Below are 26,159 nucleotides of genomic sequence, written 5' to 3' on the forward strand. Positions count from 1 at the left end.
AGCGACGCTCCCCATCCAACCTGACAGAGCTTGAGAGGATCTGCAGAGAAGAACGGGAGAAACTTCCCAAATACAGTTGTACCAAGCTTGTAGCGTCATACCCCAGACTCAAGGCTGTAATCGCTGCCTAAGGTGCTTCAACAAAGTACTGAGTAAAAAGTATGAATACTTATGTAAATGTAATATGTAAATTTTTTCTTTGTAATACATATATATATTTTTTTAAATAAGTCTTTGCTTTGTAATTATGGGGTATTGTGTGTAGATTGAGGAGGAAATCAATTTTAGAATAAGGCTTTAACGTAACAAAATGTGGAAAAAGTCAAGGGGGCTGGAATACTTTCCGAATGCTCTGTAAGTATTTAGGTTTCTACTGATCAATCAGAAATCAATATATATAATAAAAATAATAAAAACAGGCACAAAAACATTTAAATAAAAATGGTTTATTCTCTTTAATATAGTATTTGTTCTATCCATAGCAGAAAAGAGCCTCCATGCCACTCAGTGCTATTATAGCTCTGACCCCAGGCCAGTGCAGCTCCATACTGACCAACACACATCTCACAGCACAACACCAGTGCCAAACTGACCTGGAGTCAGTCTCTGTATCACATCTGACATCAGCTTATTTGAAAACAGGGGAGTTGAGGTGGGTGGGGTGGGGAGCGGGCAGGGATTTCAGGGGGGGCAGTTCTAGGAGGCAATATCACACCTCATAGCTTGGATCCGATACGTTGTGTGTGACTGGGGCCAAGCAACGCTAGTACCCACGTTGTGAAAGATTTAGGTTTTATCCAAGAGTGTTGTGTGTGTTGCAAGTTGGCGTCTTGCTCCAGTATGGCTGTAGACTTGGAGGCAGATCGTTTCTACCACGAAAGGGTCACAAGTTGAGGTAACAAAGGTTTTCCTGGACGGCAAGAAGGAACAGAGACACGATCAACAGAATGGAAGTCTGGGCTTGTTACAATCTGGGTGTTACAGGTGTGAGAATGTGTACATGTCAGGGTTCTCCCCAGGATTAGTTAACAAGGTGGTGCTGCTGAGCATTTCCTGACATTTCCTGTAATCTACTCAGAAATATTAGAGATTTTGTTTACATAATGGCGCTGCCAGTCCACCAGGTGGCGCCGCTCTAACATTCTTTGGGGAGAACTCTGTGTGTGTGTTACCTCCTCTCTGTCCATCATGTTGCATTGGATCCACTTATTGCCTTGGTGTGTGTGTTGGAGATGGTCTGTTCATTCAGCACTGGATCTGAGGGACACAGAACATGGTAGTCAGGAGACCATCTCTTTCCAATTCACTCTTCATCACTACAGATCAAAGTTTAAAGGGATGGTGAGAGATTCACTCTTCATCACTACAGATCAAAGTTTAAAGGGATGGTGAGAGATTCACTCTTCATCACTACAGATCAAAGTTTAAAGGGATGGTGAGAGATTCACTCTTCATCACTACAGATCAAAGTTTAAAGGGATGGTGAGAGATTCACTCTTCATCACTACAGATCAAAGTTTAAAGGGATGGTGAGAGATTCACTCTTCATCAGTACAGATCAAAGTTTAAAGGGATGGTGAGAGATTCACTCTTCATCAGTGAGAGATTTCTGCAATAAAGTTCTCTGTTACACAGTCAGATGAAAAAGTGCTTAAAGGGATACTTCAGGATTTTTGCAATGATGCCCTTTATCTACTGCTAGCATGCTAGCAGATAGCACAATGACTGGAAGTCTATGGGTAACGCTAGTTAGCATTGGCTTGCGAAACTGCTTCCAACTTCCTTCATACTGGACAGAGAAACATAGTAGCTACAAGTTCAACTGACTATGGGGAAGTACATAAATGACCTCTGACAAAATCCCAAAGTATCCCTTTAACTGGCAAAATCTGGAACCGTCCCTTTAAGCACTGGGTTTGAACTGTTTCTAACTATTTACATCACAAAAGTAAATTTGCATAAATAATTGCATACTGGACACAGAATGAGTGCACTGCCTAGCATTGAGTCCATGGACAGGGATGGAGAGAGAGAGACAGCAGGGGAGAGACACTAGCATTGAGTCCATGGACAGGGATGGAGAGAGAGAGACAGCAGGGGAGAGACACTAGCATTGAGTCCATGGACAGGGATGGAGAGAGAGAGAGAGACAGCAGGGGAGAGACACTAGCATTGAGTCCATGGACAGGGATGGAGAGAGAGAGACAGCAGGGGAGAGACACTAGCATTGAGTCCATGGACAGGGATGGAGAGAGAGAGACAGCAGGGGAGAGACACTAGCATTGAGTCCATGGACAGGGATGGAGAGAGAGAGACAGCAGGGGAGAGACACTAGCATTGAGTCCATGGACAGGGATGGAGAGAGAGAGACAGCAGGGGAGAGACACTAGCATTGAGTCCATGGACAGGGATGGAGAGAGAGAGACAGCAGGGGAGAGACACTAGCATTGAGTCCATGGACAGGGATGGAGAGAGAGAGACAGCAGGGGAGAGACACTAGCATTGAGTCCATGGACAGGGATGGAGAGAGAGAGAGAGCAGGGGAGAGACACTAGCATTGAGTCCATGGACAGGGATGGAGAGAGAGAGACAGCAGGGGAGAGACACTAGCATTGAGTCCATGGACAGGGATGGAGAGAGAGAGAGACAGCAGGGGAGAGACACTAGCATTGAGTCCATGGACAGGGATGGAGAGAGAGAGACAGCAGGGGAGAGACACTAGCATTGAGTCCATGGACAGGGATGGAGAGAGAGAGACAGCAGGGGAGAGACACTAGCATTGAGTCCATGGACAGGGATGGAGAGAGAGAGAGAGACAGCAGGGGAGAGACACTAGCATTGAGTCCATGGACAGGGATGGAGAGAGAGACAGCGAAAGACGGAGGAACGTAGAAAGGTGGGATGAGTGACACTAGAGTTGAGTGGTGCAGCGCTCTGGTGCTCAACGTCCTAAAAATCGCTCGGCACATTAAATAAACATTTTAAAAACCTGCAGCTCCAAATTCCCTCCATTTATTTTCAAATACGTACAATACTAGTCAAAGTTGACACACCTACTCAATCAAGGGTTTTTCTTTATTTTTACATTGTAGAATAATAGTGAAGACATCAAAACTATGAAATAATACATATGGAATCATGTAGTTAAAAGAAAAAAAAGTGTTTAACAAATCAAAATATTTAATATTGTAGATTCTTCAAAGTAGCCACCCTTCACCTTGACAGCTTTGCACACTTGGCATTCTCTCAACCAGCTTCACCTGGAATGCTTTTCCAACAGTCTTTAAAGGAGTTCCCACCTATGCTGAGCACTTGTTGGCTGCTTTTCCTTCACTCTGCGGTCCAACTCATCCCAAACCATCTAATTTGGGTTGAGGTCGGTGATTTTTAAGCCAGGTCATCTGATGCAGCACTCCATTACTCTCCTTCTTGGTCAAATAGCCCTTACACAGCCTGGAGGCGTGTTAGGTCATTGTCCTGTTGAAAAACAAATGATAGTCCCACTAAGCCCAAACCAGATGGGATGGCGTATCGCTGCAGAATGCTGTGGTAGCCATGCTAGTTAAGTGTGCCATTAATTCTAAATAAATCAGTGTCACCAGCAAAGCACCCTCACATCAACACACCTCCTCCTCCATGCTTCACGGTGGGAACCACACATGCGGATATCCTCCATTCACCTACTCTGCGTCTCAAAAACACAGCGGTTAGAATCAAAAATCTCAAATTTGGATTTCCACCGGCCTAATGTCCATTGCCCGGGTTTCTTGGCCCAAGCAAGTCTCTTCTTCCTATTGGTGTCCTTTAGTAGTGGTTTCTTTGCAGCAATTCGACCACGAATGCCTGATTCACACAGTCCCCTCTGAACAGTGGATGTTGAGATGTGTCTGTTACTTGAACTCTGAAGCATTCATTTGGGCTGCAATTTCTGAGGATGGTAACTTTAATGAACTTATCCTCTGCAGCAGAGGTAACTCTGGGTCTTCCTTTCCTGTGGCGGTCCTCATGAGAGCCAGTTTCATCATAGCGCTTGATGTGTTTTGCGACTGCACTTGAAGAAACTTTCAAAGTTCTTGACATTTTTCCGGATTGACTGACCTTCATGTCTTAAAGTAATGGACTGTTGTTTCTCTTTGATTATTTGAGCTGTTCTTGCCATAATAAGGACTTGGTCTTTTACCAAATAAGGCTATCTTCTGTATACCACCCCTACCTGGTCACAACACAACTGATTCGCTCAAACACATTTAGAAGGAAAGAAATTCCACAAATTAACTTAAGGCACACATGTTAACTCAAATGCATTCCAGGTGACGACCTCATGAAGCTGGTTGAGAGAATGCCAAAAGTGTCAAAGGCAAAGGGTGGCAACCTTAGAAGAACCTCAAATATAAAATATATTTAGATTTGTTTAACACTTTTTTAGTTAATGCATGATGTGTTATTTGATAGTTTTGATGTCTTCACTATTATTCTACAATGTATAAAACAAGTAAAAAATAAAATAAAAACCCTGGAATAAGTAGATGTCCAAACGTTTGACTGGTGCTGTACATCTACTCTGGTGACTACGCACCGTTTGGTTTTGACGTAGGTTATCATAATGGGGCGGCAGCTAGCCTAGTGGTTAGAGCATTGGACTTGTAACCGAAAGGTTGCAAGATCGAATCCCCGAGCTGACAAGGTGAAAATCTGTCGTTCTGCCCCTGAACAAAGGCAGTTTAAACCCACTGTTCCCCGGTAGGCCGTCATTGTAAATAAGAATTTGTTCTTAACTGACTTGCCTAGTTAAATAAAGGAACAATTTAAATTAGAAGCTTCAACATGTCATCGGCTCCTGAACAAGGACCAAGCTGATGATATGTGACACCATGTTAAAAAACTATTAGCTTTTTCTCCAATCTATTGATGATCTGATACTTCAGTTGTAACTGGCTCTGTTGTGCTCACATTTTACAGTTGATACACAACTTTAGCACTGTTACAAACTTACTCGTATTATTTAATAATAACCTTTATAAAAATCATCAAGTACAGTGTCCTATTACCTGGTGTACTGATATCTACGTCTCTGTTCATTAGTGGTGGGTGGGATAAATTAATACAACAGAACAGGTCTCATTAAAAGAACAGGGATGAAGGAATTTTTAAAAGCGGTACCACAGTGAAATTGGAGCGAGACAGAAGGCCAATGTTCGAAAAAAATAAGATCCGCTCCATGCTCCAGCCACATTACGCAGGCTCCGCTCCTCGCTCCACTCCGCTCATATCTTCTGCTGTGTGGGTTTATCTTAAAGGTTTTACACAGTCTACTCAAACGGAGCTGACAGAGGTCTGTGTCGAGTTCCAAAAATTCAGCCTCACAAATGTTAATAGAACTACGTAAAGAGAGACGGAAACAGACCTCCGTCGGCTCTGTTTAGTAAACTGTGTAGATCCCTTTACAGAAGTATGGATGCTGCATGGCCTCAGGTAGACAGACAGACAGGTGTGTATCTTACAGAAGTATGGATGCTGCATGGCCTCAGGTAGACAGACAGACAGACAGGTGTGTATCTTACAGAAGTATGGATGCTGCATGGCCTCAGGTAGACAGACAGACATACAGGTGTGTATCTTACAGAAGTATGGATGCTGCATGGCCTCAGGTAGACAGACAGACATACAGGTGTGTATCTTACAGAAGTATGGATGCTGCATGGCCTCAGGTAGACAGACAGACATACAGGTGTGTATCTTACAGAAGTATGGATGCTGCATGGCCTCAGGTAGACAGACAGACAGACAGGTGTGTATCTTACAGAAGTATGGATGCTGCATGGCCTCAGGTAGACAGACAGACAGACAGGTGTGTATCTTACAGAAGTATGGATGCTGCATGGCCTCAGGTAGACAGACAGACAGACAGGTGTGTATCTTACAGAAGTATGGATGCTGCATGGCCTCAGGTAGACAGACAGACAGACAGACAGGTGTGTATCTTACAGAAGTATGGATGCTGCATGGCCTCAGGTAGACAGACAGACAGACAGACAGGTGTGTATCTTACAGAAGTATGGATGCTGCATGGCCTCAGGTAGACAGACAGACAGGTGTGTATCTTACAGAAGTATGGATGCTGCATGGCCTCAGGTAGACAGACAGACAGACAGGTGTGTATCTTACAGAAGTATGGATGCTGCATGGCCTCAGGTAGACAGACAGACAGGTGTGTATCTTACAGAAGTATGGATGCTGCATGGCCTCAGGTAGACAGACAGACAGGTGTGTATCTTACAGAAGTATGGATGCTGCATGGCCTCAGGTAGACAGACAGACAGACAGGTGTGTATCTTACAGAAGTATGGATGCTGCATGGCCTCAGGAAGACAGACAGACAGACAGGTGTGTATCTTACAGAAGTATGGATGCTGCATGGCCTCAGGTAGACAGACAGACAGACAGACAGGTGTGTATCTTACAGAAGTATGGATGCTGCATGGCCTCAGGTAGACAGACAGACAGACAGACAGGTGTGTATCTTACAGAAGTATGGATGCTGCATGGCCTCAGGTAGACAGACAGACAGACAGGTGTGTATCTTACAGAAGTATGGATGCTGCATGGCCTCAGGTAGACAGACAGACAGACAGGTGTGTATCTTACAGAAGTATGGATGCTGCATGGCCTCAGGTAGACAGACAGACAGGTGTGTATCTTACAGAAGTATGGATGCTGCATGGCCTCAGGTAGACAGACAGACAGACAGGTGTGTATCTTACAGAAGTATGGATGCTGCATGGCCTCAGGTAGACAGACAGACAGACAGACAGGTGTGTATCTTACAGAAGTATGGATGCTGCATGGCCTCAGGTAGACAGACAGACAGACAGGTGTGTATCTTACAGAAGTATGGATGCTGCATGGCCTCAGGTAGACAGACAGACAGGTGTGTATCTTACAGAAGTATGGATGCTGCATGGCCTCAGGTAGACAGACAGACAGGTGTGTATCTTACAGAAGTATGGATGCTGCATGGCCTCAGGTAGACAGACAGACAGACAGACAGGTGTGTATCTTACAGAAGTATGGATGCTGCATGGCCTCAGGTAGACAGACAGACAGGTGTGTATCTTACAGAAGTATGGATGCTGCATGGCCTCAGGTAGACAGACAGACAGACAGGTGTGTATCTTACAGAAGTATGGATGCTGCATGGCCTCAGGTAGACAGACAGACAGACAGACAGGTGTGTATCTTACAGAAGTATGGATGCTGCATGGCCTCAGGTAGACAGACAGACAGACAGGTGTGTATCTTACAGAAGTATGGATGCTGCATGGCCTCAGGTAGACAGACAGACAGGTGTGTATCTTACAGAAGTATGGATGCTGCATGGCCTCAGGTAGACAGACAGGTGTGTATCTTACAGAAGTATGGATGCTGCATGGCCTCAGGTAGACAGATAGACAGACAGGTGTATATCTTACAGAAGTATGGATGCTGCATGGCCTCAGCAGCGGTCAGTCTCTGCTGGTGGTCGTAACGTAGCAGCTTGTCCAGCAGGTCCAGGGACTCAGGGGTCACCAGGTGCTGGTTCTCTGTCTGGACAAACTGCTCCCAGCGCTTCCTCGTCTGCCTGGGGGGAGGAGAGGGGGGGGTACTGCTTAAACTGGTCCGATAAGAAACAGGGAGGTACTGCTTAAACTGGTCCAATAAGAAACAGGGAGGTACTGCTTAAACTGGTCCAATAAGAAACAGGGAGGTACTGCTTAAACTGGTCCGATAAGAAACAGGGAGGTACTGCTTAAACTGGTCCGATAAGAAACAGGGAGGTACTGCTTAAACTGGTCCAATAAGAAACAGGGAGGTACTGCTTAAACTGGTCCAATAAGAAACAGGGAGGTACTGCTTAAACTGGTCCAATAAGAAACAGGGAGGTACTGCTTAAACTGGTCCAATAAGAACCAGGGAGGTACTGCTTAAACTGGTCCAATAAGAACCAGGGAGGTACTGCTTAAACTGGTCCAATAAGAAACAGGGAGGTACTGCTTAAACTGGTCCGATAAGAAACAGGGAGGTACTGCTTAAACTGGTCCGATAAGAAACAGGGAGGTACTGCTTAAACTGGTCCAATAAGAAACAGGGAGGTACTGCTTAAACTGGTCCGATAAGAAACAGGGAGGTACTGCTTAAACTGGTCCGATAAGAAACAGGGAGGTACTGCTTAAACTGGTCCAATAAGAAACAGGGAGGTACTGCTTAAACTGGTCCGATAAGAAACAGGGAGGTACTGCTTAAACTGGTCCGATAAGAAACAGGGAGGTACTGCTTAAACTGGTCCGATAAGAAACAGGGAGGTACTGCTTAAACTGGTCCAATAAGAAACAGGGAGGTACTGCTTAAACTGGTCCAATAAGAAACAGGGAGGTACTGCTTAAACTGGTCCGATAAGAAACAGGGAGGTACTGCTTAAACTGGTCCGATAAGAAACAGGGAGGTACTGCTTAAACTGGTCCGATAAGAAACAGGGAGGTACTGCTTAAACTGGTCCGATAAGAAACAGGGAGGTACTGCTTAAACTGGTCCGATAAGAAACAGGGAGGTACTGCTTAAACTGGTCCAATAAGAAACAGGGAGGTACTGCTTAAACTGGTCCAATAAGAAACAGGGAGGTACTGCTTAAACTGGTCCGATAAGAAACAGGGAGGTACTGCTTAAACTGGTCCGATAAGAAACAGGGAGGTACTGCTTAAACTGGTCCAATAAGAAACAGGGAGGTACTGCTTAAACTGGTCCGATAAGAAACAGGGAGGTACTGCTTAAACTGGTCCGATAAGAAACAGGGAGGTACTGCTTAAACTGGTCCAATAAGAAACAGGGAGGTACTGCTTAAACTGGTCCAATAAGAAACAGGGAGGTACTGCTTAAACTGGTCCAATAAGAAACAGGGAGGTACTGCTTAAACTGGTCCAATAAGAAACAGGGAGGTACTGCTTAAACTGGTCCGATAAGAAACAGGGAGGTACTGCTTAAACTGGTCCGATAAGAAACAGGGAGGTACTGCTTAAACTGGTCCAATAAGAAACAGGGAGGTACTGCTTAAACTGGTCCGATAAGAACCAGGGAGGTACTGCTTAAACTGGTCCGATAAGAACCAGGGAGGTACTGCTTAAACTGGTCCGATAAGAAACAGGGAGGTACTGCTTAAACTGGTCCAATAAGAAACAGGGAGGTACTGCTTAAACTGGTCCGATAAGAAACAGGGAGGTACTGCTTAAACTGGTCCGATAAGAAACAGGGAGGTACTGCTTAAACTGGTCCAATAAGAAACAGGGAGGTACTGCTTAAACTGGTCCGATAAGAAACAGGGAGGTACTGCTTAAACTGGTCCAATAAGAAACAGGGAGGTACTGCTTAAACTGGTCCGATAAGAAACAGGGAGGTACTGCTTAAACTGGTCCGATAAGAAACAGGGAGGTACTGCTTAAACTGGTCCGATAAGAAACAGGGAGGTACTGCTTAAACTGGTCCGATAAGAAACAGGGAGGTACTGCTTAAACTGGTCCAATAAGAAACAGGGAGGTACTGCTTAAACTGGTCCAATAAGAAACAGGGAGGTACTGCTTAAACTGGTCCGATAAGAAACAGGGAGGTACTGCTTAAACTGGTCCGATAAGAAACAGGGAGGTACTGCTTAAACTGGTCCAATAAGAAACAGGGAGGTACTGCTTAAACTGGTCCAATAAGAACCAGGGAGGTACTGCTTAAACTGGTCCAATAAGAACCAGGGAGGTACTGCTTAAACTGGTCCAATAAGAAACAGGGAGGTACTGCTTAAACTGGTCCAATAAGAACCAGGGAGGTACTGCTTAAACTGGTCCAATAAGAACCAGGGAGGTACTGCTTAAACTGGTCCAATAAGAAACAGGGAGGTACTGCTTAAACTGGTCCAATAAGAAACAGGGAGGTACTGCTTAAACTGGTCCGATAAGAAACAGGGAGGTACTGCTTAAACTGGTCCAATAAGAAACAGGGAGGTACTGCTTAAACTGGTCCAATAAGAAACGTTCATTTTAGTTTAACGTTTCAAAATGTCGCGCTACGGTTTTGCCCGAGGGGTATGTTGACACATCGCTTCACAAGTATCGCCGTCGCCAAGGGAACAAACATCCAATAAAAAGAGAGAATGGGAGGCTAAAATGTGAAGGTGATTGGATCTATACTTTATAGTCTATGTCCTTCAGAGTAACACGGAAACAACAGAACACTGGGATGTGGATTTCTACACAATCTATTTCTATCTGAACATTCCACACGGTAGGCTAGCACAGTGGTATGTTCTCCATGTAAACAAACAGTCTTGCCCATCCACTGCACCAAAACAAATCCCCATAGAGCCACTGAATACCACCCCAGGAGCCCTCAACAGCAGCCCCTCTCCCCACCTGAGTGACCGTCTGTTTCTGGCATGTCAGTGCTTTGTCAAAATGTTTGGCTTTTCAATGGGCACAAACAGACGTGGGGACCAGGCTAGCCCTGTGCTACGCCCCCTAGTGGTACTTACTGTCCCAGCAGGTCTTTGAAACGTGTGTCCAGTTCAATGTGGTACTTGTGTAGGTAGCCAAACAGCTCATCTGTCCCAAGAACCTTAGCGATGCGGACCAGCTGGACACAACATGGGACAGTCAGAGGAACGTTGAGACACACATCTACCATACAGCCACACCTTCTACATCACAGATGAACAGTGTTCATAGTGTGTATTAACGTGGTCATTTAGTTATATATATATATATATATATAATTATAACAGGGATTGTTGACAATAGAAGTGATGTCCTCCTCTCTAGTGGTTGGTTCCACTCCCAATGATGCCATTTCACACTGTGGTATTACATACAAGCATAGTATCATGGACTAGTGTAGTGTGGAGCTGTGTGTGTTATTTACCTGGTCCTAGTTGCCCTGTTTGTGTGTGTGTGTGTGTGTGTGTGTGTGTGTGTGTGTGTGTGTGTGTGTGTGTGTGTGTGTGTGTGTGTATGTGTGTGTGTGTGTGTGTGTACCTGATCGTAGTTGCCCTGTTTGTGTGTGTGTGTGTGTGTGTGTGTGTACCTGATCGTAGTTGCCCTGTTTGTGTGTGTGTGTGTGTACCTGATCGTAGTTGCCCTGTTTGTGTGTGTGTGTGTGTGTGTGTACCTGATCGTAGTTGTCCTGGCCATGGAAGAATGGCTCTTTCAGGAAGATCATGCTGGCCAACATGCAGCCTAGACTCCACATGTCCAGACTGTAGTCATAAAGCTACAAACACAACAAGGACAATACAGAACACTGGAAAAACACTCTTACAACTGATTTTAAAAATCACAATTTGGTTCATTGAACAATATCCATGTATTGGTACATCTGTAAACATACGACTATTGAACATACTAAATGTTAACAGGCAGATCAATGTGTTGATGTAACAAGAATTAAACCAATATGTGCATCATGATGTACTGCAGTGTATGTGGATGTTCACATTGTGTCAGTAGTGTGATGTGTGTTAATAACTAGTGTCTACCTGATAGTCCACTAGCAGCTCCGGTCCTTTAAAATAACGGGAGGCCACCCTGACGTTGTATTCCTGAGCTGGGTGGTAGAACTCAGCCAGACCCCAGTCTATGAGACGCAGCTGAGACACACAGACAGCAGAGAGAGAGAGAGAGAGAGAGGAGATAGAGAGAGAGGAGAGAGAGAGAGGAGAGAGGAGAGAGGAGAGAGGAGAGAGAAGAGAGGAGAGAGAGGAGAGAGAGGAGAGAGAGGAGAGAGAGGAGAGAGAGGAGAGAGAGGAGAGAGAGGAATTAGAGGGGTTAGTGGCAGTGTGACATCTACAGAAGCAGAGCTTCCTGTTTTGCACTATGCTAACCTGCCTTCTAAGCCTTTAAAAACGTCCTTCTGACCCACCAAATAGTGGACCATCTGGGGACTACGGATCTACAGTATTTGGGATCAATTACATTTTGAAAATCAGTAAAAAGAGGTAACGAAATTCAGTTGAAAATAGTCTGAATATTAAATGGATCATTTTTAAATTTACAAAATTGAACATTCAGTTGGTTATTGAATTTAAAAAAAGGATTTGATACATAAAGCTGCAAAATGTCACTTCTAGGACGACCAGACCAAATTCACATAGAAACGTGTATTATAGATCTGTCATTCTTATTGAACGCAAGTCTAAGATCAATTCTATGGGTGCTATTTCTATGCTTCCAGTTCTTACATTTGGTTTTTGCGTCTTTAACTTTCAGTTTTGCTTCAAAACAGCAGAAAATACAATATTTTGGGTCATGAAAAATATATTTCACTGCGGTTTAGATGCTACAATGATTCTCTACACTATACGCATCTTTAATTTAATGGGCTCCAGAGAGGCGCAGCAGGGCTAAGGCACAGCTCTAGAGGCATCACTACAGACACCCTGGTTCGAATTCAGGCTGTATCACAACCGGCCGTGATTGGGAGTCCCATAGGGCTGCGCACAATTGGCCCAGCGCCATCCGGGTTTGGCCGGTGTAGGTCGTCATTGTAAATAAGAATTTGTTCTTAACTGACTTGCCTAGTTAAATAAAAGGTTAAATAAATAAATAAAAATCTTGGCCTTCAGCTTTGTGTTCTGCTGCTGCAGCTCCATTACTGCCACCTGGTGGCTAAACAGAACCATGACAGCCCAGCCCAGCCCCACCCTGTACCCCCCCTCCATCTTCACAGCGTTTTGGTGCCATAACGTGACCCATTTAACACCTTCTGAAGTTTCCTCTCTGGATGAGACCCAATTATCTCTTCTTCCTCCCAACGTGTGACCTTGTTTACGTCCCTTCACTGATTCTAAAGGAAACGACAAGTATAAGAAATATGGTGGGAACTACCTACGCATCCACCAATCCAATGCCATTACATTAGTGAGGAGATTACTGATTCCTGTTTACTGCTGAATTCGTGTAGAAAAACAACGTAAGCTTGAGAGACTTGCGGACGGTTGTAAGAGGTCAAAAAATCGAGTGTACACTTCAGGTGATATATTTGGGACGCACGTTCTGTGACCCTCCTGATAAAAACAACAGTGTTGATGCTCTGCTTCTGACCCAGGAGAAATGAGCTGCAGCTACGGCTGCTATGAGGCTATTTGGGAAACACTGGCCTAGATTAGTAGGGAACAGGGGCAGGAATGGTGTTTATCATAACATCATGTTAAAAATTGTCTTCTTCTATAGAAATAGAAGTCCTGCCTCTCGCTAAATAGTCAAAAGCAGATTATTCAGTAGCTGTTCCTACCGGTCCTAGACTATGGTAACATCTATATCAGGGGTTTCCAACCGTGTTCCTGGAGAGCCACCCTCCTGTAGGTTAACTCCAACCCTGTTCCTGGAGCTACCCTCCTGTAGGTTTTAACTCCAACCCTGTTCCTGGAGAGAGACCCTCCTGTAGGTCTTAACTCTAACCCTGTTCCTGGAGAGCTACCCTCCTGTAGGTTTTAACCCCAACCCTGTTCCTGGAGAGAGACCCCCCTGTAGGTTTTAACCCCAACCCTGTTCCTGGAGAGATACCCTCCTGTAGGTTTTAACCCCAACCCTGTTCCTGGAGAGCCACCCTCCTGTAGGTTTTAACCCCAACCCTGTTCCTGGAGAGCTACCCTCCTGTAGGTTTTAACCCCAACCCTGTTCCTGGAGAGAGACCCCCCTGTAGGTTTTAACCCCAACCCTGTTCCTGGAGAGAGACCCCCCTGTAGGTTTTAACCCCAACCCTGTTCCTGGAGAGAGACCCCCCTGTAGGTTTTAACCCCAACCCTGTTCCTGGAGAGAGACCCCCCTGTAGGTTTTAACCCCAACCCTGTTCCTGGAGAGAGACCCCCCTGTAGGTTTTAACCCCAACCCTGTTCCTGGAGAGCTACCCTCCTGTAGGTTTTAACCCCAACCCTGTTCCTGGAGAGCCACCCTCCTGTAGGTTTTAACCCCAACCCTGTTCCTGGAGAGAGACCCCCCTGTAGGTTTTAACCCCAACCCTGTTCCTGGAGAGAGACCCTCCTGTAGGTTTTAACCCCAACCCTGTTCCTGGAGAGAGACCCCCCTGTAGGTTTTAACCCCAACCCTGTTCCTGGAGAGAGACCCCCCTGTAGGTTTTAACCCCAACCCTGTTCCTGGAGAGAGACCCCCCTGTAGGTTTTAACCCCAACCCTGTTCCTGGAGAGCTACCCTCCTGTAGGTTTTAACCCCAACCCTGTTCCTGGAGAGCCACCCTCCTGTAGGTTTTAACCCCAACCCTGTTCCTGGAGAGAGACCCCCCTGTAGGTTTTAACCCCAACCCTGTTCCTGGAGAGAGACCCTCCTGTAGGTTTTAACCCCAACCCTGTTCCTGGAGAGAGACCCCCCTGTAGGTTTTAACCCCAACCCTGTTCCTGGAGAGCTACCCTCCTGTAGGTTTTAACCCCAACCCTGTTCCTGGAGAGCCACCCTCCTGTAGGTTTTAACTCCAACCCTGTTGCTGGAGAGAGACCCTCCTGTAGGTTTTAACTCCAACCCTGTTCCTGGAGAGATACCCTCCTGTAGGTTTTAACCCCAACCCTGTTCCTGGAGACCTACCCTCCTGTAGGTTTTAACCCCAACCCTGTTCCTGGAGAGAGACCCTCCTGTAGGTTTTAACTCCAACCCTGTTGCTGGAGAGAGACCCTCCTGTAGGTTTTAACTCCAACCCTGTTCCTGGAGAGAGACCCTCCTGTAGGTTTTAACTCCAACCCTGTTCCTAGAGAGAGACCCTCCTGTAGGTTTTAACCCCAACCCTGTTCCTGGAGAGATACCCTCCTGTAGGTTAACTCCAGCCCATATAAGACATATCCACTAAACCGCAACATGTAAGTGTAGGTTCACAACCACAGACCACGTGTATTGTGCCATGTGGTCTGCTGATGTCAACGTTGTGAACAGAACGCCCCATGGTGGCGGTGGGGTTATTGTATGGGCAGGCATAAGCTACGAACACAATTGCATCTTATCGATGGCAATTTGAATGCACAGAGATACCGTGACGAGATCCTGAGGCCCATTGTCTTGCCATTAATTTGCCACCATCACCTCATGTTTCAGCATGATCATGCACAGCCCCATGACGCAAAGATCTGTACACAATTCCTGGAAGCTGAAAATGTCCCAGTTCTTCCATGGCCTGCATACTCAGAAATGTCACCCATTGAGCATGTTTGGGATGCTCTAGATCTACCGCGTGTTCCAGTTCCCGCCAATATCCAGCAACATCGCACAGCCATTAAAGAGGAGTGCGACAACATTCCACTGGCCACAATCAACATCCTGATCAACTCTATATGAAGGAGATGTGTCGCGCTGCATGAGGCAAATGGTGGTCACACCAGATACTGACTGGTTTTCTGATTCACGCCCCTACGTTTTCTTTAAGGTATCTGTGACCAACAGATGCACATCTGTATTCCCAGTCATGTAAAACCCATAGATTAATGCGTAATGAATTAATTTAAATTGACTGATTTCCTTATATGAACTAACTCAGTAAAATCTTTGAAATTGTTGCGTCGATATTTTTGTTCAGTATAGATTCAAGGTTGTAAAGATGGGGAGAGTTTTTTGGGGGCTTTTTTGACACCACACAAAGGAGAGGGAGAGGTCTGTCCGTAATAAAGAGACGCTCTGCTTTTTTCACACAACACAAAGCCTGCAGGCTCTAGTTTGATCTCATCTTGATTATTGTCCAGTCGTGTGGTCCAGTGCTGCAAAGAAAGACCTAGTTAAGCTGCAGCTGTCCCAGAACAGAGCGGCACGTCTTGCTCTTCACTGTAATCAGAGGGCGGATATGAATACTATGCATGTCAGTCTCTCTTGGCTGAGAGTTTGATAAAGACTGACTGCATCTAACATCTTGTTTTTATAAGAAATATTCATGTGTTGGAAATTCCAAATTGTTTACATAGTCAATTTACACATAGCACTGACACACATTTACCCCACCAACTATCACGGGTCTCTAATATCACCAGGATTATCAACAACTAGCACGGGTCGCTAATATGACCAGGATTATCAACAACTATCACGGGTCACTAATATGACCAGGATTATCAACAACTAGCACGGGTCGCTAATATGACCAGGATTAACAACTACCACGGGTCGCTAATATGACCAGGATTATCAACAACTATCACGGGTCACTAATATCACCAGGATTATCAACAACTATCACGGGTCGCTAATATGACCAGGATTATCAACAACTATCACGGGTCGCTAATATGACCAGGATTATCAACAACTATCACGTGTTGCTAATATGACCAGGATTATCAACAACTAGCACGGGTCGCTAATATCACCAGGATTATCAACAACTAGCACAGGTCGCTAATATGACCAGGATTATCAACAACTACCACGGGTCACTAATATCACCAGGATTATCAACAACTACCACGGGTCACTAATATCACCAGGATTATCAACAACTACCACGGGTCACTAATATGACCAGGATTAACAACTACCACGGGTCACTAATATGACTAGGATTATCAACAACTACCACGGGTCACTAATATGACCAGGATTAACAACTACCACGGGTCACTAATATGACTAGGATAATCAACAACTATCACGTGTTGCTAATATGACTAGGGTTATCAACAACTATCACGTGTTGCTAATATGACCAGGATTATCAACAACTAGCACGTGTTGCTAATATGACCAGGATTATCAACAACTAGCACGTGTTGCTAATATGACCAGGATTATCAACAACTATCACGTGTTGCTAATATGACCAGGATTATCAACAACTATCACGTGTTGCTAATATGACCAGGATTGTGCCTTTGGCTACTGGACAACGAAAGAAAAAATGGCCTCCATGGAAATGGTGTGATTGACTAGGCTACTTTGAAGCAAGGTAAGTAGTAAATGTAGTAAAAAACATTTAAGTTTCAAACAATGAAGTGAATGTTTTCTAAACGCTCACTGCATAGTGGTGTGAGGTGATGATGAAGACTGCCTCCAGCTCACTGCATAGTGGTGTGAGGTGATGATGAAGACTGCTTCCAGCTCACTGCATAGTGGTGTGAGGTGATGATGAAGACTGCTTCCAGCTCACTGCATAGTGGTGTGAGGTGATGATGAAGACTGCCTCCAGCTCACTGCATAGTGGTGTGAGGTGATGATGAAGACTGCTTCCAGCTCACTGCATAGTGGTGTGAGGTGATGATGAAGACTGCTTCCAGCTCACTGCATAGTGGTGTGAGGTGATGAAGACTGCCTCCAGCTCACTGCATAGTGGTGTGAGGTGATGAAGACTGCCTCCAGCTCACTGCATAGTGGTGTGAGGTGATGAAGACTGCCTCCAGCTCACTGCATAGTGGTGTGAGGTGATGAAGACTGCCTCCAGCTCACTGCATAGTGGTGTGAGGTGATGAAGACTGCCTCCAGCTCATTGCATAGTGGTGTGAGGTGATGAAGACTGCCTCCAGCTCACTGCATAGTGGTGTGAGGTGATGAAGACTGCCTCCAGCTCACTGCATAGTGGTGTGAGGTGATGAAGACTGCCTCCAGCTCACTGCATAGTGGTGTGAGGTGATGAAGACTGCTTCCAGCTCACTGCATAGTGGTGTGAGGTGATGATAAAGACTGCTTCCAGCTCACTGCATAGTGGTGTGAGGTGATGATGAAGACTGCCTCCAGCTCACTGCATAGTGGTGTGAGGTGACGATGAAGACTGCCTCCAGCTCACTGCATAGTGGTGTGAGGTGACGATGAAGACTGCCTCCAGCTCACTGCATAGTGGTGTGAGGTGATGATGAAGACTGCCTCCAGCTCACTGCATAGTGGTGTGAGGTGATGATGAAGACTGCCTCCAGCTCACTGCATAGTTGCATAGTGGTGTGAGGTGATGATGAAGACTGCCTCCAGCTCACTGCATAGTGGTGTGAGGTGACGATGAAGACTGCCTCCAGCTCACTGCATAGTGGTGTGAGGTGACGATGAAGACTGCCTCCAGCTCACTGCATAGTGGTGTGAGGTGACGATGAAGACTGCCTCCAGCTCACTGCATAGTGGTGTGAGGTGATGATGAAGACTGCTTCCAGCTCACTGCATAGTGGTGTGAGGTGATGATGAAGACTGCCTCCAGCTCACTGCATAGTGGTGTGAGGTGATGAAGACTGCCTCCAGCTCACTGCATAGTGGTGTGAGGTGATGAAGACTGCCTCCAGCTCACTGCATAGTGGTGTGAGGTGACGATGAAGACTGCCTCCAGCTCACTGCATAGTGGTGAGGTGATGATGAAGACTGCTTCCAGCTCACTGCATAGTGGTGTGAGGTGATGATGAAGAAGCCTGCCTCTCGTTGCCGTTGGAGATGCTGTCTGACAGACTGTCCCCTCAAAGGCTCTGTATGTGTCCGGTGTGATAAGATGCATAACGAATATACTGTACTACACTCACCTATTGAATTCCACTAAATTAACCTATAGACCGATAGGCATGACTAGTTAAATGTGTTTCCATCGACTGGTATTTCCGCCAATTAATAGGAAAAAAATAATATTATTATTTCGAAATGGGATCTTCTTCTTCTACCGGACAATTGGCCGGTGCCAATTATATCAGTTTTTCAACAACAACAAAAATGTAAATTGGCCAAAAGTCGGCTAACGGAAACCCTGTGCTCAACAGTTAATCAAACGGCTAACCGGACTATTTGCATCGACTCCCTTGTTTGCACTTACATTCTTCCACTGGCTCTATGCACACTCACTGGACTGTAGCCACACACTGCTACTGTATTATCTATCCTGCCTTTTACCCCTAGTTACCCCCTAGTTACCCCCTAGTTACCCCCTAGTTACCCACATGTACATTGCCTTCAGAAAGTATTCTTATCCCTTGACTTATTCCACATGTTGTTGTGTTACAGCCTGAATTCAACATGGATTACATTATATCACTCATCTACATACCATAGCCAATAATAACAAAGTTAAGGGGGGGGGGGGGGGGGGGGGAGAATGACACTTTTCAAAATGTATTGAAAATGAAACCGAAATAAGTATATTGGAACCGGTACTCCTTGTATGCAGCCTTGTTATTCTTATTTTACTCATCTGTTTAAAACTTTTTAACTCTGCATTGTTGGGAAAGGGCTCGTAAGTAAGCATTTCACGGTAAAGTCTACACCTGTTGTACTCATAACATAAAATGTTCTTACATTTTTTTGCGGGTCGACTAGTTTTAGTGCTCATCACTACATTCTCTACTGTAAAGTTGGTTGGTCGTCTCTGATATCATGTAGGTTGATACGTTGCTGTGTTTTCATTCATAAAGCCCTTTTACAAACAACTCCCACTGTACCTAACATCATTACTAACCTCTAGACATGACTGGATAAGTCTGGGAAATTCCTTCTGTCTGTACTGAGTTAGGTAAACCAGCTTTAGTTATTTTTTCACTGTATTTGTGGAACAATATTCAAAATGTGATGTTTTGGTGTCTCTGGGTCAATTCAGGAAGCTGCTTGAGGACATTATGACCGATTAATGTGTTTGTTTTTTTATGACCATGTTTTTCATCTGTAAAAGAAACCTTGGTCTCAGTAAGACTCCCTGAAAAAAATAAAGGATAAATATATATATCTTTTTTTAACCTTGTAGAGAACCAGGACATAAAGAGAATATTGTTTTGGGGGCGGGCCAACTTCCATCATGTATGAATAGAGGATGTCAGCAAAACCAGAAATCCTGATTAAATCAGGAAATGAAGAAACCCCCAACCCTGACAGAGGCAGAGTTTGATGTTTCTCCCAGGACTCTCCAGATTGTATCTCAATGAGAATAACTTGTTTAAATAAAGATGATGGTATCGCTACCTTTCTCATCTGGTGGTCGATCATGACGTTGTGTGGTTTGACATCCCTGTGCATGATCCCCATGCTATGGCAGTAGTCCAGAGCCTGTAGGAGACGACACAAAGGACATCACAGTCTAGACGACAGTCTTTATCTGAAGGCTTGTTTCAGGCCCTCTTGACCCCCCAAAATGTCAATGGAAACAAATTGAAGCCAAATGATTTGAGAAGTGGGATGCAACAGAGCCAAGCAAGGAGACCTGCCTGTTTCCCTTACCTTGAGAAGCTCGTACACATAGAAACGGATATCAAAGTCTGTTAACTTCTGGTAAAGCTCCTGTGAATGAGATGAAACAAAGGTTCACTACAGTGCATTTGGAAAGTATTCATAGCACTTGACTTTTTCCACATTTTGTTAAAACCAGATTCTAAAATATATTGAAGATAAAAACATGTCCTCAATCTAAACACAATACCCCGTAATGACAAAGGAAAAACCTATTTTTATTTTAATGTTTGCAAATGTTTTATTCAAATAAAATCAGACCCTTTGCTATCAGACCCTTTGCTATGAGACTCAAAATTGAGCTCAGGTGCATCCTGTTTCCATTGATCATCCTTGAGATGTTTCTACAGCTTGATTTGAGTCCACCTGTGGTAAATTCAGTTGATTGGACATGATTTGGAAAGGCACACACCTGTCTATATAAGGTCCTACAGTGGACAGTGCATGTCAGAGCAAAAACCAAGCCGTGAGGTCGAAGGAATTGTCCGTAGAGCTCCGAGACAGGATTGTGTCGAGGCACAGATCTGGGGAAGGGTACCAAAACATTTCTGCAACATTGAAGGTGCCCAAGAACACAGTGGTCTCAATCATTCTTAATTGAAAGAAGTTTGGAACAAACACAACTCTTCCTAGAGATGGCCGCCCGGACAAACTGAGCAATCGGGGGAGAAGGGCCATGGTCAGAGAGGTGACCAAGAACCCGATGGTCACTCTGACAGAGCTCCAGAGTTCCTCTATGGTGACGGGAGAACCTTCTAGAAGGACAACCATCTATGCAGCACTCCACCAATCAGGCCTTTATGGTAGAGTGGCCAGACAGAAGCCACTCCTCAGTAAAAGGCACATGACAGCTTGCCAAAAGGCACCTAAAGATGAAACCAATATTTAACTGATTGGCCTGAATGCCAAGCGTCACATCTGGAGGAAACCTTGCACCATCCCTACAGCGAGGAATGGTGGTGGCAGCATCATGCTGTGGAGATGTTTTTCAGCAGCAGGGACTGGGAGACTAGTCAGGATCGAGGGAAAGCTGAACGGAGCAAAGTACAGAGAGATCCTTGATGAAAACCTGCTCCAGAGCGCTGAGGACCTCAGACTGGGCACAAGTTTCACCTTCCAACAGGACAACAACCCAAAGCACACAGCCAAGACAACACAGGAGTGGCTTCGGGACAAGTCTCTGAATGTCATTGAGTGGCCCTGCCAGAGCCCAGACTTGAATCCAATCAAACATCTCTGGAGACCTGAAAATAGCTGTGCGTCCAACCTGACAGAGCTTGAGAGGATCTGCAGAGAAGAATGGAAGAAACTCCACAAATACAGGTGTGCCACGCTTGTAGCGTCATACCCAAGAAGACTCGAGGCTGTAATCGCTGCCAAAGGTGCTTCAACAAAGTACTGAGTAAATGGTCTGAATACTTATGTAAATATGATTTTTTTTGTTTTGCAAAAAAATTCAAAACGTTTGTATTTACTTTGTCATTATGGGGTACTGTGTGTAGATTGTATTTTTTGCTTTCAATTTAATCAATTTTAGAATAACGCTGTAACAAAATGTGGGAAAAGTCAAGGGGTCTGAATACTTTCCGAACGCACTGTACTTTCAAAATGTTTACAGATTAAAAAGTATGTTATATGATATCAGTATATTTTCATGTCTGTTAACTTTTCAAACAGACAATTACCTTAGAGAGAGATCAGTAACTTTACATTATTTTTTTGTAGTAGTTTCACATGAATGCATGATATTCACCAAACATCAGTACCTTAAAATCTGTGTTATTGATGCACTCAAAGACAAGTGCCGGCGTTCTAGACTGCAGAGAAACAAGACGAGAGAATTGATCCTTGATTATTAAAGAATAAAGAAGACGGCAGAGAGAAAGTTCTATTGTTGAGGACATAGAAGCACACATTTCAACAACAGTAGAGCAGCACACCTCTAAAGGTAAATAAACTGATGGGAGAGACATTACAATGAAAACAGTCTCACACGCATCTCTCTCCTTGCTTGTGGATTTATCACCAACATTGTCCAAATAGCCTTCATCAGGGGGTTCTCTCATTCTAGAGTTTAACTTTGCTGATAGTGGGCTTTGAGAAAAAGTTTGACTTACTATGACTGTGATAGGTGGTTGTCTTACCTAGCTAAGATGAATGCACTAACTGTGATTGGCTCTGGATTAGAGTCTGCTAAATAACTGAAATGTAAATCTGTTAGTCAGCACCTCACTGTGACGTGTGGGCTCATTAATTCCCTTTTCATGGAGGGGAGGTCACACCCCTAAATGCAAATAAACATGCACCCAATGGAGTACTGGGGTTGACCAGAGAGACCACAGAAATATAATCTATAAGATGGAGTACTGGGGCTGACCAGAGAGACCACAGAAATATAATCTATAGTATGGAGTACTGGGGCTGACCAGAGAGACCACAGAAATATAATCTATAGAATGGAGTACTGGGGTTGACCAAAGAGACCACAGAAATATAATCTATAGAATTAAGTACTGGGGTTGAGTGGCGAGACCACATAAATGGAATCTATAGTATGGAATACTGGGGCTGACCGGAGAGACCATAGACATATAATCTATAGAACAGACCAAGTCATTGATGTCATTATGGGACGACTGGCAGCCATTGCGAGTTTACCAGTGAATTTGTGATTGCTAGAAGCTCTAAGCCCCTTCTAGAGATGATATTTCTACTAGAGAGACATACCACAGGATCCTTCACTGTGTCCACCAGGCGGATGATGTTGGTTCCACCACGCAGGTTCTCTAGGATCTTAATCTCTCGCTTGATCTTCTTCTTCTTGACAGGCTGAAACAAGAGATCAATCATTTCCAGACGTAACACAACAAAAAGACCCTCAAAGCCTCAACCAGACAAGGTTGTATTCTCCAGAACCAAACGGAAAACAATTGGACCCGAAAACGGGGTGAAACTTAACTTTACACACTCCATTGGGTGTGTGGACTAATAAATATGAACCTGTTCAACTGAAGCCAATAGAAGGCCAACTGTTTAGTAGTAGGGGCCACATGCCTAGGTTGAGGGGCCCATTACCTTCATTGTATACACCTACGGAAAAACATTCAAAAACACATAAAATGACAGCAGCTCACCTTGAGGATTTTAACCACCACTTTCTCATTGTTGCTGACGTTGACGGCTTCAAACACCTCGCTGTATTTCCCTCGGCCCAGCTTACGCACCAACTGGTAGTTGTCCTGATTACTGCAGAGAGAAGCACAAGAGAATCCTGAGAAGAGACCAGCGGGAAATGGTAGGAGTACATGCATGCAGCAGGGTTATTATCAGACAGGATTATCTAGAGGGGATAATACACATTTACAACAGGGTTCTCCTAACTCCTGTCCTGAAGAGCAACTGAGTGATAAACAGACGTTTGATCAAACCCTGTAGGCTTGGAATGAAAGCACACCCAACTCTCCAGAATTAGAGAACCCTAGTAACTAACAGTTAGTAGAATAGCTACATCCTTCTTTACCTCCAGCTTGGCACGTGTGCATCGTAGTCCCAGTAGTCCCTGGTCTTCTGCGTGTTGACATCGGTGTAGACCCGAGCTTTACTGCTGACCGTAGGAGGGGGCATCGCGAGCTTGGACGCCCGGTGCTGATGGGGCTCACCTTCCACAACAATACTACTCTTCTTGGCGCGAAATTGGAAGGCAGGGCACCGACTTTCGGGGACCCTAGATTTAGTTAACTCCGTGTAAGATGGATTAACATTGGTTTGGGCTACTTTCGTCCGTAGTTGGTGACCGCAGTCGGCAGCACTTGCTGTGCGGATTGTCAAAGCTACGATGAGCGAGTGCCTGATGCACCTGAACAGCCTGTTTGGCAAGATGCTATGGTGGACCGCCAGTTTCAGGGAGGCGGCAGGAGAAAGGGGAAAGAGGATGAGGTAGACTAACACAACTGGCAATAAGGATTCAATATCGGACAGCTAGCTAGTAACTCAAATCGAGAAATGGTTTAAAAAGTAATTTACGAGGCCGAGAGCTGGGCAAGCTAATTGAATTTGACAGACCCCTCTGGTATAAGCAAGATAAGTTAGCTAGTTAGCCTAGATGCTAACCAGCTAAGTTGGGCCCCCGTGTTCATCACAATACTAACGTAAACGAATACGATAAGCCACCATAAGTACAATATCAAACAGCAAGCTTGAGTGGCGATAATAAGTTAACAATGGTCAGTTGGTTTAGAAAAGACGTGAAATCCGTCTCGCTACATGTACGTTACTGTAGAAATGATTGTCGTTAGCTAGCCTGCTACTGTTAGCTAGCTAGCAGCGCACTCGGGTAGGAAGTCCAGCGACATGCATTTTGGGCTTGCGGTGGCACCCTCTCCAGGGCGCAAAGTTCGAGGAAAATGCCTGAGAATATTACACTTGAAACCGCTGAATATGTTTTTGAGTCTGGCTAATGGGTTTAGCTAAATATTCATTCTAAGAAGACTCCGTCGTTCAAGTCGTAGCTGCTGCGACTCCGTTGCAACAAAAACATCACCCGGAAGTAGTCGCCAGTGACCCCCCCAAACGCAAAACTGTAGCCACTATTGGAGTCGTCTATGTAGCGGCCCAAAGATCACTACTGTCGCCGTTACTGGCCGCATTCTAACCGACCGGGGTTATTTTGTAGCGGGTTTCGTTTGAAGATATATCACAAATTTCTGACCTAGCAATTGCTTTATTGAAACATAACTATATATTATTTGACTAAGTAAATGTATATCACCCTTCTGGCAAATATCTAGTGAAAGCCTGAAATACGTACCAAAATAGTCACCTGATCACTCTCAATATTCACATGTAGTTTCCTTTCAGGTTAGGTGTGTTGTAATTCCACCTCGGTACCTAATAATAAAAAAATGTGCACCTTGTGGACAACATTTCCATGTGCATTGACGTATTGTGTTTATGTATGAGACAATTTCCTGTTTTTTGTCAAGAACTTCCTGTTAAGAGGACTAGTAGTACTTTGCCCCTCTCGAGTGTGTGGTAAGTCCAGTGTATTTAAGCAAACACAAATACTGTAAAACAATAATATTGTAAGATTCGTTTATTTTGTTAGTGCAGTGTGTATATGAACCATGATATACTGTACATATCATTCAAGATTGAATGTAGCCTACACAGATTAAGCCACACAGACTGATGTCATCATCTATATCTCCCAGTCGACAACGATTGAGGGCAGCAGAGGCAGAAGCACAGACCAGGACATATTTGACCAGCATTGGCATGCAGAAGGCTTAGGCCTGTCGAGCGCATCAAAACCGTGATGCATCGTGGGGAAATTGTGACCGGACCTGCAACTAACATTTGACTAGTTAATTATGATTCAAGGTGATTTGTAGATTAGTCAGTCACACCTTAAAAAAAAAAATGGCTGCAATGTCAAACACGCTCATAGCCTAACTGCAGACACAAGTGCTTGACTACCTCATCATCCCACCCAGTTCAAACATCAACTTCTTCCCAAGTTGCACCCTATTCCCTATAGCGTGCATTACTTTTGACCCGAGGCCCTGGTATACTACATAGGGAATAGGGTGCCATTTAGAATGAATCCACCACATGACATTCTCACCTCTAACCTTTCAGTTCCATATCCCCATTCCAAATACACATTGTGAGAATGTTTTTTTTTTCTTCTTCTTTTTTTAAATACACTATCATAAAACAATATAAAAAAAAACATAAATGTATAAACTTGCATACATAATCACATACTTTTTATTCCTTCTTCTCCACCTCAACATTTAGACTTACTAACATAAAAGTCCTCGCACAGCTATTTCAGGGGCAACTGAGGAACAATTTGTGCAATTGGGACTCTAACTTGGCTGGGTTTACATGAAGACCTCGTAGGCACAAACCGAGGCCAACGTGTCCAAATGGAAGTCATGATAAAGAGATTGATTGGGGGTTTTTTAATCACATGATAACTGCTAGGTG

General features: G+C 44.6%; 1 protein-coding gene across 1 annotated transcript; it reads right to left on the reverse strand.

The window, feature by feature from the left end:
* Positions 1 to 430: 430 nt before the first annotated feature.
* csnk2a2a (casein kinase 2, alpha prime polypeptide a) lies at positions 431 to 25,083 on the reverse strand. The gene is made up of 12 exons (XM_071400493.1): positions 23,689 to 25,083; positions 23,303 to 23,414; positions 22,896 to 22,997; positions 21,935 to 21,985; positions 20,160 to 20,219; positions 19,905 to 19,988; positions 11,546 to 11,656; positions 11,179 to 11,280; positions 10,547 to 10,647; positions 7,470 to 7,618; positions 1,173 to 1,257; positions 431 to 910 (listed from the first exon to the last, which is right to left on the reverse strand). The coding sequence occupies exons 1-11, from the start codon at positions 23,790 to 23,792 to the stop codon at positions 1,187 to 1,189; spliced, it is 1,047 nt and encodes a 348-aa protein (XP_071256594.1). The 5' UTR covers positions 23,793 to 25,083; the 3' UTR covers positions 431 to 910; positions 1,173 to 1,186.
* Between the last annotated feature and the right edge of the window lie 1,076 nt (positions 25,084 to 26,159).

The sequence above is a fragment of the Salvelinus alpinus genome, chromosome 5 (genome assembly GCF_045679555.1).
Source record: "Salvelinus alpinus chromosome 5, SLU_Salpinus.1, whole genome shotgun sequence".
Classification (NCBI taxonomy): Eukaryota; Metazoa; Chordata; class Actinopteri; order Salmoniformes; family Salmonidae; genus Salvelinus; species Salvelinus alpinus.